Genomic DNA, 18,478 nt, shown 5'->3' with positions numbered 1-18,478 from the left:
TCGGCTCGGCTGGGGAGGGAGGGAGGCAAGTTTTTCTTTTTAGTGTCTTCATATTTAAAAACCCCCGAAACGAATCCAAACTCTTAAAGATCAACAGTCAAGACAGAGGGGACAAAACTCCACGCTTTAAAAAGAGCTAAACGGCCCCGGCTCGTAGAAAACAAACAAGAATCTAGAGCGACAGCGACGTCGGCCGTGGTCGGGCCGACGTGTACAAACGTGTGGACTCATTTTGGCGGCACTGACCTAATACAGCGCCGACGTGTTTGGCCAAACCTACTGTGGATAAACAGACAGTAAGGACACGAGGGAGGGGAGAATACCACCAGCCTCTCGCAGCGGCTGGGAGACCAGGGCCGGCGTGTTGCGACTGTCAGGAGAAGAAGTCCAAGTGGCTGAATTTAGGTTTTGACCGTCCACTGTGGCCCGATTAAAAACTCACTCACTTCACAATTCAAATACAGCTGAGTAAAGTCCGTCGTCGTGATTATTTTTGACAAACAATCCCTGGTTTGGTGGATTTAACCCCTCGGGGTTTCGTGTGTGTGTGTTTGTGTGTGTGTGTGTGTGTGTGTGTGTGTGTGAGTGAAAGTACATTAGAGTTCAAATGTGTATGCACATTGTCGTACAAGTGCGCGTCAGTGTCCACACGTGCAACATGAGAGTGTTAGCATGCTTGTGTTTGTATGTGAGGTCAGAGTCTCCTGTGTGGACAGTCGGTCACGGGGTCGATGGCGGGTATAATGTGTGTGTGTGTGTGTGGTGTGTGTGTGTGTGTATGTGTGTATGTGTGTGTATGCACAGGTAGGGAGACTGGGGGGAAGGGGGGTGGGGGGGCGTCGGGGCTGGTGGGGGCATGTACACAAGCCACAAGTACACATCTCCATCCTCCATCTGTCCGTCCATCCCTCTCTCGTCATCTCTTTATGTGACCCAGGCGTCCAGTCTCATTCTCTTGACGTTGGTCCCGTCCTGCTCCTGGGGCTCGGCCGACGGGGGCCGCATGAGGACCATGGTGGGCTGCTGGGCCCCGGCGCCGGCCTGGTGGTGGAAGTCCGGACCCCCGGCTCGACCCTGGGTGCCGTCGTCCCGGTCGCTGCCCTCGTACGAGCTGCCGTTGCTACTGAGGCTGTCGACGGGCGAGCGGCCCTGACCTCCCGCCTCCAGGCGCAGGGTGCCAGGGTAGGCGACCGACACCAGACCTTGTCCCTGGACTTGACCCTGGCCCCCCCCTCCGCCTCCCCCGCCGCTGGTGGAGCTGGGGGTGCTGCGGTCGCGGTTTGGCGAGACGGGTTCGGACTTGATGTTGACGTTGGGGTTCGTGTTGACTGTCAGTGCGGCGCCCTGAGGTATGTGGCCCACCGGCCTGGAGAGAGAGAGAGAGAGACAGAAAGAAGAGGAGAGAGAGAGAGAGAGAGAGAGAGATGGAAACAAAGAGTTAGACCACCGACAGTATCAGGTGCATAGCTCCAGATACACCTGTGTGTGTTTTCCTTGAACGCTTCAACAGTCAGTTTGCAGGGATGAAACAAAGAGTTCAGCCAATACTGCAACAAAATTCAAAGAATGGTCGTGAATGCATCACCGTGTGCTGATAAACAGAAACCGGGGCTTTTATTTTGATAAGCTAGCCACTTTCAAAGACAAAGACCAAAGACACCAGGCAGCGCTGTAAACCGGGCTTGACTGGACCCGAGCACAAGGAGAACACGGACACACAGAACAAACAGGGACTACACATCTCAGGTCACACCAAAGCACAGGCCATAAGCCATGCAGCCAAAACACTGTCGCACTTTGTATATTCGGCTCATTCACATCTGCACAACTTAAAAAAAGCGATTCAAAGAGCTTGTAAAATACGTTCGACCCGCCAGGTGAGACGTCTTTCTCGCATTCCTTGTGCGAACACACACTCACTCTACACCAGATGCAGAAACAGACGAACGTGAGCGTCAGTCCACAGAACATTTCTGTTGTGTTCAGGTTTTCCCCGGCACGACAAGCTGCTGGCGAACAGATTTCAACATCTGTCTGCTCCTTCTAACTTTACTAATAGCTGCATCACAGCTCAGATTTTTTTTACGTGACTGTGGAAATATTTGGTTCCACTTGAGTTTTAATGCTATTATCATCACAAACCCCAAAATAAAGCACCTGAGGCTGTGATTACACACAACACCTTTTTCCTGACGTTTAAACCCAGACACACACCCCCAGGTCTGAAGAAGAAGTCAGAGAATGCATGAGAAGATGTCACTGACAAAAAAACTTGCAGCTGTCTAATTCAGTGTTCAGCTCGCTAACCTCATTATAAAGATTTAACACTTGAGAGTTAGAGACTCCTCTGCTTTCCTCTCAAACAAGAGCGGCCCATTCAGGGTCGGTGCGGATTTGTGATAATAGAAAAGATGTCTCGTTCATGAGGCTGCGACTCCGTGTGCCGAGCGTCTCACTCCGTCGTTCAGATCAGTTATTGGTGAGACTGAAATATGGTACATACATATGTACAGAATGTACAGTGTGACTAACACATCCAGGAGTTTTAAGGATTAACGGATGGTAAAAAAAAAAGAAACTGAGGTTTATCATCATGAAGTTTTTCACAGCTAAATAACTCCATCATCCTGCGCTCGCCCTGAGACGCTCGGGACAAAAATCATGAGCCAAAAAGCTTTTACATCTGTGTCAGTGTCTGCGCCTCTACCTGCCACTCGTCTTTGATCAACCCCCCCCCTCCACCCCCTCACCCCCACTCTCAGCCTCCTCCGCCTCCTCCTCCTCCTCCTCCTCCGTTGGCTGGAGGCTGAGTCGAACCTGTCACCGAGCCAGACGCCGGCTGTTGACGCTGCACTGTGGCTCGCTGCGTTGTGCTTCATTCTCTCTCTCCCTCTCCCTCTCTCAGCTTGACACGGTCGATCTGAATTTGAAGCCCCCAATTACTGCGTTTCGCCCCCCGGGTGTGTTCTAATATGTCATATCATGAGCCATCTGCAGCACTGTATCTCTAATATTCCCTCAATTACTGGCAGACTGAGAGGGGGGTTTAAGATAGCACTCCTCCAGGTGATCTGGGTCTGCGCCACTCGGTGTGCTCGCTGTCCTCCTACGACTGACACACACACACTCTCTTGAACTCGTGTACCCTTGCTGTCTTACATACAAATGCTCCTTCCCTCCTGTACACTCTCACACTCACACACACTCTCTCACTCACACACACACACACACACACACACACACACACACACACACACACACACACACACACATTTATATAAATCCCTCGGCAGTGCTGAGGCTCGCTCCGTCTCCCGCTGTACCCACTTCATCAAACCTTGCGCGTCACGGCTTCCGCCAGCCGCAGTAGATGGATGCGCGTGCAACACGGAGGGGGGGGGCCCTTGTTACGGCGAGTAAAAAAAAGAAAAAGGGCCGAGTCAGCTGGGTCGGTGACAGTGATGAAGGCGAGAGAGCGGCAGGCTACCTCACGAGAGCTAACAGCACAGCCAGCACAGCCACAAGCAGACACTCGTTTCACAGTGTGGTGAGATACAGACACGTTTCCCAAAATGCTCTGCTCTTCTGAGGAAACTACAAAAATGACTCTTACTCAATTAAATTCAAATCAGTACTTCATGACTTCATTAAATGTGTTTGAGTGTGTATGAGTTTTATTTATTTATCTATTGTGTGTTTGATTGGAAGTGTTGATCCATAAGAAGATTATATTTGTGGGTTTTAAGAACCAAAAACCATCCAGATGTTTAAATTTGATTAAAGATGTTTAAATTTAGATGAACTCTAAAATACTGTGGACATGTTTCGTTTTGTTCTAATTCTCAACTGATTCTCGTTTGAAACGTTTTTATTTCTCTTAGGAATCACTCATGTTTTTTCGTAGTGAACGTCTCTAGTTTTCAGCAGAAGTTAAAGTTCCTCTGTGCAGCAGATATTTTGGGAAATACGACGCGCTGCAGCCGTGTGACTGAGGTGTAGAGAGTACAGTACCAGCAGAGGCCCTCCTCCCTGCCAAAGAGCAAGTTGGACTGAGAGGCCAAGCTGTGGAGGGAGGGGGAAAAAGAGACAAGCAAGTTTACACACAAAAAAAAAAGAGAGAGAAAAAGATAGAAAAGCTACAACAGCAGGGAAACAGTGGGACGGAGGCCAGTCATGGTCAGTCCAGACATGGTTACTAGAAGAAAAACAAAAGGCCCAACAGCTGCTTCAGTCACACTGTGATGTTGTTAGAGAGCTGCAGGAAATGTTAAAGCCTGTGCTGACACAAAATTGACGCTTGTCCACACGCAATGCATTTTTCACAGTCGGCACCAATAAACATGAAATCTTTGGCTTTTCTCTAAAACTGTCATTACAAGGAATAAACTGCAAATTCCCAAACAGTGTTTCACAGACGTCACATTATTCGACCTGCTCCCACTTACTGGTTTAACCTGCTATTTATCCTGGTTTCACCTGTTTGTGTGGCGCATTAGGAATAAATCAATTCCCGTCTTTTATCTGAGAATTTACCGGAGCTGAAATCCTCATCTGTTTGTAAGAATCCAACATGTTGGGAACATCTGATGCTAAAAATCAGCCAGGTTCATGCACGTTGCTTTTTTTTAACATGGAACGCGTAACATGTGATTATCTTACAGCGCTGTCACGAGTAAAACAGGTCGCAGCTTATGTGCTAAATAGAACTTAAGAATCATTTTTTATCTTCCATGTAGCAGGAAGCTTAATGGAGCCGCCGCCGCCGCTTTGTACACTGTGGTTTCTAATCTGCAGTCTGGGAAAACACTGATTCGTCTGGGGAAGGTTTTACTGAACAGCCTCTGATAGCATGTGTGCATTGTGCCCTGCCGACAAACAGTGTGTCCTGTAAGCAATTTAGCAATGTGTGCACTGTCTGTAAGTGTTGGTTTTTTTTTTTTTCTCCCCCATCAAACCACAGCTGAGAGAAAGCTGAGAGAGGCGGGAGGAGAGAGGCAAAGGGTGTTTTTGTGGACGAAAGAACAAGAACAAAAAAAAAAAAAAAAAAAAAAAAAAAAAAAAAGCTTCAGCCACCAATAAAACATTTGATCCATTCTCTCCACAGATTGATTTGCAGCTTCGTAAGTGGACGAAACAAATGGACAAAACAACAGTGATGCGCCAGCAGACAGTTCTGTTCATCTCCTGCTAAAGTGGCCCACGTGGAGGCCGCGCCTGCTGACAACACATCCGCTCTCGTCCTGCAACAAACAGCAAACTGCACCCAGAGAGCACTTCCACAGAAACAGGCCGGTCTGAGCGGAGAGCCGGGCTCTGCGGGGAGGAGGCTGAGAGGCCAGCCGTGACATTAACATTTAGATTGGGCAGCGAGGGGGAGGAGATGAGAGTCAACAGGTGTACGGCGAATTAAACTGAGGCTGACAAAAGAGCCAGGAAATAAGCAGATAGATGGAAGCGGCGGAAGAAGAATGATTAAAAATGGGGATGAGAGAGGGTAAGATGACAGAAATCATTTCCTCGTGCAGCCTGTGGCGAGGAGAAGAGCGGACGACAGGCGAAGGCGAGGCTCGCTGCCAAGCCGTCAGTCATGGTTTGATTGGGAGGGCTGTTCGCTCGCTGCGAGGCGGCGCTCTGATGAAATCCAAAAAAAAACTAACAAACCGCAGCAGTCCGCCCATCCGAGGACAGCACGCTTCCCCACTCTGCTGAGAGAGGGGTTCGGTGTTTGCTGGGAGAGCTTCCCACGATTCACACACACACACGCACGCACGCACGCACGCACGCACACACACACACACACACACACACACACACACACAGACAGCTGACATCTGAGTTATGGATCAATTTAAAACTCCTCGTATCCAGTAAAACCATGATCAATGTTCCTGATTGTTTTCAGGAACGTCTTTAAAACAGATTAAAATCTGTTATTACTCTTGATTAGAAATTTTTTCTCTCTTTTGCATTACCAGGAAATCTACAAATCATTTTCATTATTAATTGATTAATTGTTGCTCAAACATCTTGTTTTGTCCAACCAACCTTTTTATGCCTTACTACACTTCGACTTTACTGTCGTCAATAAGTTTAAATCGTTAATCAAGCAACAACTCAAAACATTCGCTTCAATGTTTGGGTTTTGGACAAAACAAGCAATGTTAAGATGTTATTTTAGACTCTGGGAATATATTTTTTTCATCAATAATCAAATTGATCATTACTGTCTCCAGGATCCTGGCGCTTGAACTAAAACCTCGCCCTCGCCCTCAGCGGAGAGACAGGGATTGTTACAGCGAGGGGAAAGTGAGCGAGCGCCGGCTGAGCGGTTTCGACGGATCTGTTTGCTGAAGGATTTCAGACAATCTGGACGTCCGTTTGTTAACATTTACACGGCGAAGCAGAGTTCTGCTGTGAGTCAGCTGCTGGACGTTAACTATATTCTGCTTCTTCCAGAGACGCTCAGCCCCCCCTGGAGTCCCAGCTGTTGTATACGACAACAAACAACATATTATCATACTCTCATGGACAATTTTCTGATTGTCAGAAAGAGACAGCTGCAATTATTCTAACTGTCTTTTTTTTTATTTAAACACATTTCTGTTACTTTTCATCTTTTCTGTGATGGAGATTCTGGGCAGCTGGACAATCTCTTAAATTAGTAGCTGTGATTGTTCTGAACAAAAGGATATCAGCATTACAGGGTTTGTCAAATGACTGCAAAGAGATCAAACCCGAGACTGCAGCTGCCTTTGAATTCATCATCTAATACCAAGCTGTGTTATCTCAATCTAAACAAGTGGCTTTGACAGCTAAGCTACATCTGAATCATTCTTTTCAGTCATGCCACTGCAGGCGCTTCAGGCCGACATGTATCTAAGGTGCTGAAGTTTACGTGTGACTGTCACCTGAGAGTGACAGCTCATGCAGTAAGCATGACAGCGGTGCACAGATGTGCAACTGGTTTGGTGTTTGGGACTGAAAGCGGCACCCAGAGACTCCTTTCATAGCAGGCCCTAACGAGACGCTGTCAGCGTCACACTGAAACATCTTCCTCTGTGTTGGTGACACTTCCAAAGAGCTTCAGATCTAAAACTCTCACAACCGCACGAGAGAACTGATCATCTGGAAGAAGAAAAAAAGCGCTTCAATGGAAGTGAAAGAGCAATGAAGTTACAGACACAGCAAAGCAACAACTGGCATCACATCCAACACACAAATGGAAAGACACAATGGTTTGATATCATGTTTGTCATGTATTTTTGTGTTATTTATTGTGTGTTTTCTTTGGGTTATTTCTGCTCGTCGCTGAGCCTGCGAGCGGCGTCAGGAACGTGACAGATAAAAAAAGGCATGGCAGAGCCGCGCGGCGCTAGATGCTATCGTGTCATTCACCTCAGGTTAGCAGCAAAATTGGAGATGCAGTTAACCATCTCCGCATTCTGTTTCTCTGCACCCCACATGCTGTGGAGAAAAAGGGGGGGAGGGAGGACAAAACAAAAGGCGGTTACAAAGCTGCTCTCCCATGTGAAGGTTAGCCTAGCCTAGCACGGCCAGACTGGTCACACAAAGACTTAGCGCTAACGGCTAAACTGCTACCACACAAATGCGACTGATGGGACATGGTTAGCTTCGTTAGCTTCCTCTCACCTACGTTAACTATGCCAACAGAGAGTAAACAACATTATGTAAACACCTCACTGGAAAGGACTTAAACTCTGAAGTAACTTTCTGACAAAATCAAAGCTAAATGTGAGTTATTTTCATCAATAATCAGAATTTATCAGCTATCACAGAATCCTGGCAATCAGCACTGTCATGTTTTTAAGTTTTTAAGGAAATGTGAAACACCTTAAAAAAAGAAAAAGATTTTAATTATGAAGACATTAAACCAGACAGACACAGTGGCATAAAATCAGTGGTCACACACTGAAGTTGACAAACGCTTTGACCTCTGACCTCATATGTCCCACGTTTATAGCGAGACTGTGGCGGGAATTAACTTCTACAGAGTTCAAATCCTCATCCAGGAAATGCTTTTCATTAGTTCATCTGCAGACTGAATTACTGTTCCTCCAGTGATGTTTGAGGAGAGCCATGAAGAAGAGCAGTACAGTAACTACTCTGCTGTTTGTGCTCCTGCACGGCCACACAGGTGTTTTCAGTTCGTCCTGTTTTAGTGAGGACACTTTATATATCCCTATTCTTTACTCTTTTATTAAATCTGTGTCCTTTATTATGTTTTATATGTTATTGCTCTGTAAAACACTTTGAATTGCCCCAGTGTGTGAAATCTGATACACAAATAAAGCTGCCTTTCCTTGCCTCGCCTTTTTATGCCTTACTATACTATAAAATTCTAGGCTATACTATGCTGTGACTTTTAAGACATTTTATATCTTACTATACTATAAAGTTTAATGATTTATTATGGATTAAGATTAATCCATAATGACAACGACCGTCCACATCTGTGGATATCAAAGTTCAAGACTGAGCTCAAGGTCACGGCTGTGAGAACTGATGAAGTCCTTTGGTCCTGAGAACGGGAAACTGAAAAACACCTGTGTGGGTGGAGCGTAGGTGCAGCAGCATGCTCGGACTCTGTTAGTAACAGGGCGACAGGGACGTCTGTAACACAAGTAGGGTTGGGCTCTGCTGTTGTGACCTTGCTTTAAGGTCGCAATGGAGGGAAACTTACCAGAGCCATCCAGAGGGAACCTGAGCTAACCAACTAACTGAAGCTCCTGTTTGGCCAAATAAAGAAGAGTATTAGAGTAAGAACTTCTTTTTTGAGGCTGTGAACCACTCCAGCAAATCCTGAGTGTCTGTGCCGGAAAACACAGTGAGCAGCCTGGCGTCTCTCTCTCTTTTCTCCTCTCTCTCTCTCTCTCTCATTGAGCTAAATCAGAGTTCATAGACTCCAGTGGGAGTCAGAGCTGGGGGGCGGGGGTAGGGGGGGTGGGGGGGTATCTAGGTCACCACAAAGATGAATCAACCACAGCTGGGGTGATGCTACAGCTTCAAAGATGCTCCAAGTGTTTTAAGTGCATATGCTGGTGTACTGAATCAGCTGACATGCTACTGGTTGGGTGTTTAAGGGGAAAGGTCAAAGGTCGGGACACTGGAAGATCAACCTCGTGTATGAGTTTGCTCTAGAAAGAAAAAAAAAAAACAGGAGCTTACACCAAGTTACTGAGCGACGCCAAGCTCAGCTGCTGCGGCTGTTGCTGCTGCTGCTGCTGTTGCTGGGAGACTGCTGGTTGCTGTTGCTGTTGCCAGGCAGCCATGTTGCCAGGCACCAGCCCTGGTGGTGTGAACGTCTGGAGCGCTGTGAGATCTGCACTTGTCAGCTGGTACTCTGAGATTGAGGGACGGGAGGGAGAGGCACAAGGGGAGGGGAGGGAGAGGGGGGTAGGGGGGGTAGAGAAAGGAGGTGAGGCGGAGGAGGGTGGGGGGGATTGTTTTACATCATACAACTTTCTGGTGCATCAATATTAATCAGAGCTAATCCATATTAATGGAGACCTTTGAAGTGGAATCATTCCAGAAGCTCTCACACAATGAACAAAGTGAATATTCATGGCGGTTTGTGGCATCACACTGAGGCGTTTTCAACTTTTCCTACATGACACAAGATTTTCATGACATAACACAGACTCTGTCTTTCACTTGACGAGCATGTTTTATCGTTTCCAACGCTTTTAATATTCAGTCCCAGGTTGTAGCCGTTCACTTCCTGCCCGGACGTGAACGGACAGATTCAGGTTGAGCTGCTGAAATGTCCCGTCTTGCTGCAGGGCGGGGGGTCGCTGTCTTACCAGTGTTGTAGGCCGTCTGCATGCCGGAGAAGGGCGCTAGGAGACTGGGTGTTGCCACGGAGACCACCGGGGTGGTGAGTGGCTGTGCCACCTGGGATCCGCCTAGCCGCTGAGCATTCTGGGAAGACAGAGAGATGCACAGAGGAAGGTGAATGATAGGAAACTGGAGGTGAAAGAGGTGATTGCTGCTGCAGTGGATCTACAGAGGTCTTGATATATACGAAGAATGGTTGGACTTTATGAGAATTTAATAATTGAATATAAAAGTCAGACTCTGCATCTCCTCTCTGCACAGTGTAGCTCATGCTAAAACTTTGGCACTGATGTGATTGTATGTGAAAAAGGTTTTTTTTTTTGGTGTTAGGATTTCCTCTAGCTATGTAAACATTCCTGCAGGAGACGCTGAAACCTCCTCGTCAGGTTTACAACCCGACTCTCTCTTCTCTCCCGGACCTTTGGATCCAGCGCTGTGACTCCCGTGTCGTGAGAAAACCTTGGTCCGGGTCCACGACATGAAATCGTGTCTTTTTCTCCTTATAAGGGCTGAGTGTAAGGAGTTCACGGCACATGACTTCATCCAATTTCAACATCAATAATGATAATGGTTAGCATGTGCTCTCCACTGTGCAGCAGAGGGAGGGGGGGGGGGTGGTGGTGCAGAGACCTTGTAACGTGACCGAGAACAATTTAATTACACTGTTACTACTGAAATATTTTACTGTAAACAGCTTGTTCTGATTCTGGTAGAAATAAAAACAAAACACATTATCAGGGATTTAATTGGACCCTCTGCTTCACAAAGCAGCAGCTCTGATTAACTCTGATTGTTGGCAGACTAAACAAAGAAAAATAATAACTAACTAAACAACCTTAACGACCGAAGTCTGATGTATTAAACAGTTGCGTCACTTCGCTCTGCCTGCGCAGGGCAGACGAAGATTTCTTATTCATCGTGCCACAGACTGCGAGGAGATCCGAGCGCCCCAGTCCTCTCCGAGGCCTTTCAACTTTTCTGTGACACTTTAACATCGGGCGTGCAAGATGAGAAGTGTCTCGCATCTTAAGGTGGCGTTGGCACGGCAACGCTGTCGCCGGGGCCGGGGTGCTCGTGTTATATAGCGTCACGGTGGAAGGTGTTATGAGAGGCATCGCTGTGCTGGAGAATCATGCTGACAGGAACACATGCATCGACAAGGCTGACAGAGGATGGAGGGATGAATGTGTGTGTGTGTGTGTGTCCGTGTGTGTGTGTGTGTGTGTGTGTGTTTGTGTATGTTTTTGTATTGAAAAAGTATGTGCGGATATGTGTGCAGAGAGTTATGCGAGGAATGAATACACAATGTGAGGTGTGTTTGTTCTGAGGTGTGTGCGTGTTTATGCAGAGAAATATACATGTGAGTGTGTGTGTGTGTGTGTGTGTGTGTGTGTGTGTGTGTGTGTGTAAAGGGCTGGGGGGGTCAACGTGTCAGACTCCAACATGTCTGTCCGTGCTCCACGTTGGAGGCTTGCTCATGTGTCTTCACTCTGCTCCTCGGAGCATCGACACTCAGATGAAACCAAACATGCACATGCTGAGCGGCGTTCACACACAGTGTTAGAGCGTCAGCTGGTCGCTCCGGTTCCCTCAGTGTTTCCTCTCCAGTGCGTTAACTTAAAGCTGGACTCTACTGTAATATTAAAACTTTATTGATTCTTGTCAATTTCCTTTTTTTTTTTTTAAATCAACGTTTTTCTTCTAAAACGAAACACAGCGAGCTCCTCACTCAGACTTTTGGACGCCTCTGTGTGTCTAACAGAAAGTGGGTCATGGACCAGAGATTTCTGATGACAGACTTTTTTTCCAAAATCAATAAATTTCAGTCTAAAAAGGACACAATATAATTTTAATATAATCTGCTGAACAAAGGTTTTGATTCCCACTCATGTATAAAATGTACGCGTGGCACTCGGAGCGGTTTCTGAAAGTCTGAGTCAAGGCTTAAAAGAAGTGGTTGGGATTTTATTTTTCATGGGGAAAATTCACTAATTATCTTTCTTGGCAGGAGTTGGACGAGACGACTGACACAACTCTCATGACTGTGCGCCAAGTATGAAACCTGCTGATCTGACGTGTTAATTACTGAGCTTTACAGCTGCTGATAGGTAGGAATAGCTAGCCCGGCCCCGCCCATCTGTTTCCAGTCTTTATGCTAAGCTAAATTGGTAGCTTCTTATTGCATCTTAGTTAGCACTGTGAAGCTAGCACAGCTGGTGCAGCAGCTTTGTATTTACCATAAAGAGACGAGAGTGGTATCAATCTTCTCGTCTGACTTGCTTAAAAGCAAATTGCATTTCAAGATGTCAGTCCGTCCGGTCAGAGTGACGTGTAAATAATGCAAGGTTTCGATTTTAAAATCTTTTTCTAAAGATGTGCAGAGTTACTGTCCATCTTCCACTGCTAAGACCAACCTTCTTAGTTTTATTTAGTTTAGTTTAGACATTTATTTAAAGAACACAGTTTGAACACATGACACTGATGTGTTTAAAGCTATTGCTGATTTTCAACTCTTGTTTTTAGTTATTCATTTAAAAGGGATAAAGTCCCAGTGTTGGATCAGGTCCAGCTGTTGCTCTCACATGGTTTGAACTGACGTTTTGTGAGTCACTCATGATTGTAATGTCATGTAAAAGTCTTTTCAGTGCCTGATAATTATATATGAGGCATTAACCATGCCTGTCTGTTTTATTCTGTATTGTTCTGGATTAACCAGACAGACCTGAAGTTCGAGGAAGTTAAATCTGTAAAGTCCTCACTTCAGTGGCTCGACTCAAGTCTCCAGCTCTGACGGGACTCCCGGTAAAAACAGGTAAAGCTGAGAGTCCAGGTGAACCCTGAACCCTCCAGGGACCAGTTCAACCTGTTGATCAGTCCTGTGTGTGTGTGTGTGTGTGTGTGTGAGCCGCTCTGATGCTCTGACGTTCTCGCGGCTTGACTTCTACTCTCGTCACAGCACCGGTGCCGCTGAGTCACCCCGCCCACCCCCCCACCCCCCGATGGGATGCATTGGCTGACGGTGTCACACTCATGCTCAGTGAGATCACACAGAGATCGACACCACATCCTCCAGGCTAAAAGTCTAGAAGTCTATTCACCTTCCACTCACCAACTCCAGCTCTTCCTCTGTCTGCGCACGGCCGGCGGAGGAGGGGGGGGGCGGGCAGGGGGAGGGAGAGGGGGAGGGGGGGGTGAAAAACAACAGGACGGTTACGTTTCTACAACAACTAACTGTAGAAATATGAACATCACTGAAAAGAACTTCGACTAAAGCCCAGTCAACAGTTATGTTGAGCGATACCTGCGGAGATACATGTGTTAGTGGAAACAGTCCGAATGCAGCCGAGCTGATCGACGGCTGAGCCGAGGAGAACGACTGGATCCAGATGTTGAATTGCGCAACAGGAGGAACAAATGTTCCCTCTGATTTCTGATGTTACAGAACCCGGGAGCAGCTTTTAGAGAAGCTGCACAGGTGCCGAGCTTTTTATTCTTAAACTGGAGCCGATCACATTGAATCAAAACTAAAGTAAACCTGAACACGATGAACAGAACTGTGCGCAGGTTTTAGACACTTTAGATGAACCCAGAGTCAAAAGCATTTGCACGGCGCTGTATATTGATGCAGTAGAAGGGGCCATTTGACATGGAAGCAGGGTGCGCAGAGTATCTGTGATTGGGTGATATCTAAAAGTTAATATCTCCGTACAGTCCAGCCCAAATATAGCGTGTGCGATATTATCGCGAAGGGCAGACTGTGCGAAACTTTAGATATTCTGAAAAATATTCTTTATCGGTGGTCTGGGGACCCCCGGGAACTTCCTCAAGTGTTACTGAAGCTATCAACACGGTTCTCATTTTTACCTGGTTATAAATCTGTATAATCTGACCAGGCTTTAAACCAATATCCATTCATTTTGAGTCAAACTATCATGTTCCTGCTCGGTTTCTGACGACACGTTTCCTCAGTCCCCTGTGAGTTTGGACCCCCCCCCCCCCCCCACACACACACACACACCCTCCCCCTCCTCACCAGCTGCATCAGGCTCTTGCCACTCTGCGAGGTGATGACCCTGAGGTCCGGCTTGCGGCTGTTGACCATCTGAGGGCTGGGCGGAGGCGGAGACTTCGCCGGGACTACTTTCCCCAGGCTGTTGCCGTTGGATACGGAGAGGAGGCCCGGGGAGGCCCTGGCACTGATGTAGCCGTTAGCTGGAGAGAGACAGAGAGAGACAGAGTGAGGAGGGAGGGACAGAGGAGGTTGTGTGCTCGTATGTTTTGATGTTTTTAGTATTTGTATTTATCTGTGAACTCTGTAATTGTCTGCCCCGGTGTGTACATTCAGCTCTGTGTGTGTGTGTGTGTGTGTGTGTGTGTGTGTGTGTGTGTGTGTGCGTATTCGCTCTCATTAGCGAGTTGGATCGCTCTGTCGCACCACATGCTCCTCATCATTTCTGCGGCTCAAACAGTGTTTGTTGGCGGCGCTCTGATTTCTGCAGCTCCTCAACATCAAAACCGTGTCACGCTCTCTCCAGAACTATTTTATTTGCACTCCCTCTACGTCTTCCCTCTTTTGTTCCAGTCGTCTCGGTGCTTGATGAAAACAAACACACACAATTGTCCCTGGACTCTTTCCATCCTACACTGCAAAAAATATCCTCCTCCCCGAGGCAGCGTGGATTATTATCATCATTACACCACGAGTCTTACTTTCTCATCCCGAATCATGGAGCAACATTATTTCAACTCGATTCGAATATATCACAGTTATTGGAGCTTCCTGTGTGTGTTTCTACCTTATGAACTACAATTGTGAACTTCATTTCCCATCAGTACCTGCGTGACTGCGTGTTCTTATGAGCCTTTCTTTCTTGATCTTGTTTCAAAACTATATTTCCAAAACAAACCAACTTGTTTCAAGAATCTCCTCAGATCAGAGTCGGCGTCTTGAACCCGGACGGAACCGGGCTCAGATAAAAACTGATGATTCTGGAAACGGCTGGATTTGTACTGGAACGATCTCTCTGCACTTTAGAGGCTCGAAGAATCAGGTTGGCGATATTCTATGTTTCTGTTATCGTCGACATCTGACTTCCCACCATCTCTCTACCTTCTGCCTGTGGCAGAAGGGGACTATTTTCAGCGGCGGATTAATCCACAGTTGGTGCTCTAGTGAGGATTGAGTCAGAATAAACTACAGTGTGTGTGTGTGCGTGTGTTCATGGTGATGAGGGAACGTGTCACGGTGAGGCTCACTGATGTTTTTAAAGGTTTTTGGAAACAGTGGAGCTCTCAGAGGAAGAAGACAGTATTTGTTAGTGGGATTGTTCCTGGTTTTTCATGTGATTTGTTGACAGTGAGAAAACTACAGAACATCACCAGACACTTTAACGTCACCGGATTCTTTAATAAACAGTGTGCAGTACTTCTGCTCTTTGTTTCTGGTGCAGGGGGAGCGTTTCCTGCAACATGACAGACAAACTCACAGATCGTGAAACTGACCGACCGACCGGCCGCATTCCAACCGGCTGCGGTTCCTCTGTAAGAAACAACAACACCTGATAACAGAGCAGCGGTGAGAGTTACACAAATATTATGAGGTTAAAACGACGTTTTCCCTCTTTTAACGCTTCCTGGTCTTTGTACGTTTTCATGTATTAATAATTAATTAATGACTTTTTAATGAAGCTGGAGTTGGGGTGTGGTTCTGTGTGTCAGCGGCGGCCTGTCAGTGTCGCTAAGGTTAAAATAAGAGCTTGATTCAAACAGAGACTCAGTCACAGAGTGTATAAGGGGGACAGCAGGGACTTTCCCAACCCTGACACACACACACACGCACACACACGCACGCACACACACACACACACACACACACACCAACGCGCACGGGCTGTATTCCCCTCAGTCAGGGTGTGTGTGATAGCAGATAGCAGTTCTCCATGACGCCGCCTCCAGACGACAGCGGCATGTGACTCTGCTTCATCTCAGTCACACACACTCCAGGGAAACACACTCACACACACACACACACACACACACACACACTTACACACACCCATAAACTAAACCTGACAACAACAACAAGCAAACACTACCTCTGCTATCAGCTCAGTGGGAAGGGGGGGGGGGGTTTGAAGGAGAAAGGCGGGAAGGAGAAGAGGGCTGATGGAGGCAGTGGTGGGGGAGGAAGGGGTGAAAGGAGGCAGGAGGAGGGAGAGGGTTGAGGGAGTAGTGATGGAGGGAAAAAGAGGGAGCATGTAGACAAAGACAAAGAGGCTGGTTACTGGTTAGCTAACTCATTTATCTGGAAGACTAAATAAACCAACAAGTTTTATCCATAATAATAAAATAGACTAAACAGCTGTGCACAGATGTTTTCTAGAAAAATAGGAAGGAGAGAAGAGGTAGAGGATAAAGAAGGAGTGAGGGAATAAGAAAGGAGGCGAGAAGGAGGGAACGCTGAGGGGGAGGAGGATGAGGAAGGGCTGGTAGGAAAAAGGAAGAAGAGAATACAAAAGAGATAAAAAGGTACAAGAGGGAGGAGGATGGGAAGCAAGGAAAGAAGTGGTAAAGGGAGACGTAGGGACGGAGAGAGAGAAAGAGGAGGAAATGTAGAGAAGGAAAGGAGAAAAGAGGTAGAAAATGAGAGGTGGTGTAGGAAAAAGGAGGGAAATACAGAATGAGGGAAAGGTAGAAGGAGAGAAAAAGGTAGGAGGTAGAGAATAACAAAGGCAGATAGTGAATGGGGTGATGGGGAAAAGGGAGGAAGGTAAAGAAAGAGAAAAAAGGAGGAGGCGAGGAAAGAAGAAAGGAGTTAGGAAATGACTTAGGGATGAAAAAGGAAGTAGAAAGAAAGAATAGATGTAGGAAGAAGGTATAAGGGATGAAGTTATACGTGGGGAGAGGAAAGGATGAAAGGAGGTAGAGAATGATAGAAGGAGGTAGGGAAGGGGAGAGGAGGTAAGGATGAAAGGAGGTAGAGAATAATGGGAAGGATGTAGGAAACTGAGGTGGGAGAGATAGGGAAGGACAGAGGAGAGAGATGATAAGAACAGGAAGGTGAGACAGACGAGAGGAGACAGAGAATGAGAGGGAAGGAAATACCAAAGGAGAGGAAAGAAGGAGGTAGGAAATGAGAGAGGGACAAGGAAACAAGAGAGAAGGATGGAGGCAGAGAACAAGAGGAGGAAAAGAAAAAAGGATGAAGGGAAGAGGAGGTGAGGGAGTTAAAGAGATGGTAGAGAAGGAAAGATGGAGAAAGAGAGAGAGTGGAGAAAAATTTCCCAGCATGCATCTGACCACTGAGATCACCTGTGCACTGCTGACGCACAGTGGACCCCCCCCCCCCCTTTCATCAGGTGCATCTGGGATATCCTGTGACCGTGTGTGTGTGTGTGTGTGTGTGTGTGTGTGTGTGTGTGTGTGTGTGTGCGTGTGTGTGTGCGTGTGTTACGTGCACTGAACATGTGTGCGTCACTGACTGACGGGAATCTGCTGCTGGTTGCGTTGTGTTCATGTTTGTGGATAAAGGAGGAGGGTGGCGTCTTTGTGGTGACCCTGAGTTATGAGTTACACACACGCACGCACGCACACAGTGACACAAGACCAAATCACCTCACAAAAACTGTGTGTGTGTGTGTGTGTGTGTGTTTACATTACATGGAACTACTTCTACTGAAGAAATAGTCCCTATACAAACTGTGTCTGTGGCTCATCAGAGTGACTGAGACGATGTTTATAGGAGGAAATGTTGATGTTAAAATGTTTTAAATGTGATTCTTCAGTTCTGTCAACATCACAAACAAAATCCCGTTCCCCCTCTCCTGGACCGACACCGAGGAGGAGATCTGAAAACTTATCTGCATGAGGAGAAACGGCTTCTCCTCCTCCTCCAAGTGTAAAATAAACTAATAACTCTGGGGTGTTGGGAGAATGTTTCTCCAACAAGTTCACAAGTTGAGGTCGGTCACTTTTTAGTCTTCACTCTATAAGATCTGCTTCGTTTTTTTTTCCTACTAAACTTTTAGATACACAATACTGTGTGTGTGTGTGTGTGTGTGTGTGTGTGTGTGTGTGTGTTGAAGTTCACATGAACACACTCCTATTCTGAGAGTGTAAGTGAGTCATAGCAGCATGTTGATGTATCTCTGGATGTATTTATATATGTTGACTGTTTGTATGTGTCTCTCCCTGCCATTTACATGTGCTCCTCTCTGTGTATGACTGTAAAAGTATGAGTACCTTCAGTGTGTGTGTGTGTGTGTGTGTGATGTCTCCTATTACGCGAGGCTGGGCGTGGGAATGTGAGGAATGCCGGGTGACGTCAATGGTGACATTCCCGGAGCCCCGAGTCCCTGGACAACAGCTGAGAACGACAGATCCAAGAGAGGAGGAGGAGGAGGAGGAGAGGGAGAGGGGAGGAAGAGAGGGGAGGAGGGAAGGAGAAAAAAGGCTGAAAATGAATGGAAGTAGACGAGGTGGAGAGAGGAGAAAGAGGTGATGGTAAAGGAGGGGAGAGAGGGAAGAAGAAGAGGAGAAGGGATGAAAGGAGATGCTACAGAAATGGGAGAAGAGAGGAGGAGAAGAAGAAACGGAGTAGAGCGTAAGTGAGGAAGGTAAAGAG

At 46.9% G+C, this 18,478-nt stretch overlaps 1 protein-coding gene across 2 annotated transcripts in view; it reads right to left on the bottom strand.

The window, feature by feature from the left end:
- Nucleotides 1-887: 887 nt before the first annotated feature.
- LOC111234102 (myocyte-specific enhancer factor 2D homolog) overlaps nucleotides 888-18,478 on the bottom strand; it is a 68,769-nt gene continuing 51,178 nt past the window's right edge. The window contains exons 6-11 of one of the 2 annotated variants that reach the window (XM_022762022.1): nucleotides 13,889-14,067; nucleotides 9,822-9,939; nucleotides 9,187-9,361; nucleotides 7,396-7,464; nucleotides 4,012-4,062; nucleotides 888-1,366 (exon numbers count right to left, since the gene is read on the bottom strand). In XM_022762022.1, the coding sequence (XP_022617743.1) occupies nucleotides 925-1,366; nucleotides 4,012-4,062; nucleotides 7,396-7,464; nucleotides 9,187-9,361; nucleotides 9,822-9,939; nucleotides 13,889-14,067 (1,034 nt within the window). In that variant the 3' untranslated portion in view covers nucleotides 888-924. The remainder of the gene's footprint in view (nucleotides 1,367-4,011; nucleotides 4,063-7,395; nucleotides 7,465-9,186; nucleotides 9,362-9,821; nucleotides 9,940-13,888; nucleotides 14,068-18,478) is intronic. The other variant, XM_022762021.1, reaches the window with a different exon arrangement.

The sequence above is a fragment of the Seriola dumerili genome, unplaced genomic scaffold, assembly GCF_002260705.1.
Source record: "Seriola dumerili isolate Sdu_G_001 unplaced genomic scaffold, Sdu_1.0 BDQW01000435.1, whole genome shotgun sequence".
Taxonomy (NCBI): Eukaryota; Metazoa; Chordata; class Actinopteri; order Carangiformes; family Carangidae; genus Seriola; species Seriola dumerili.
This window is presented reverse-complemented; position numbering and strand designations above follow the sequence as displayed.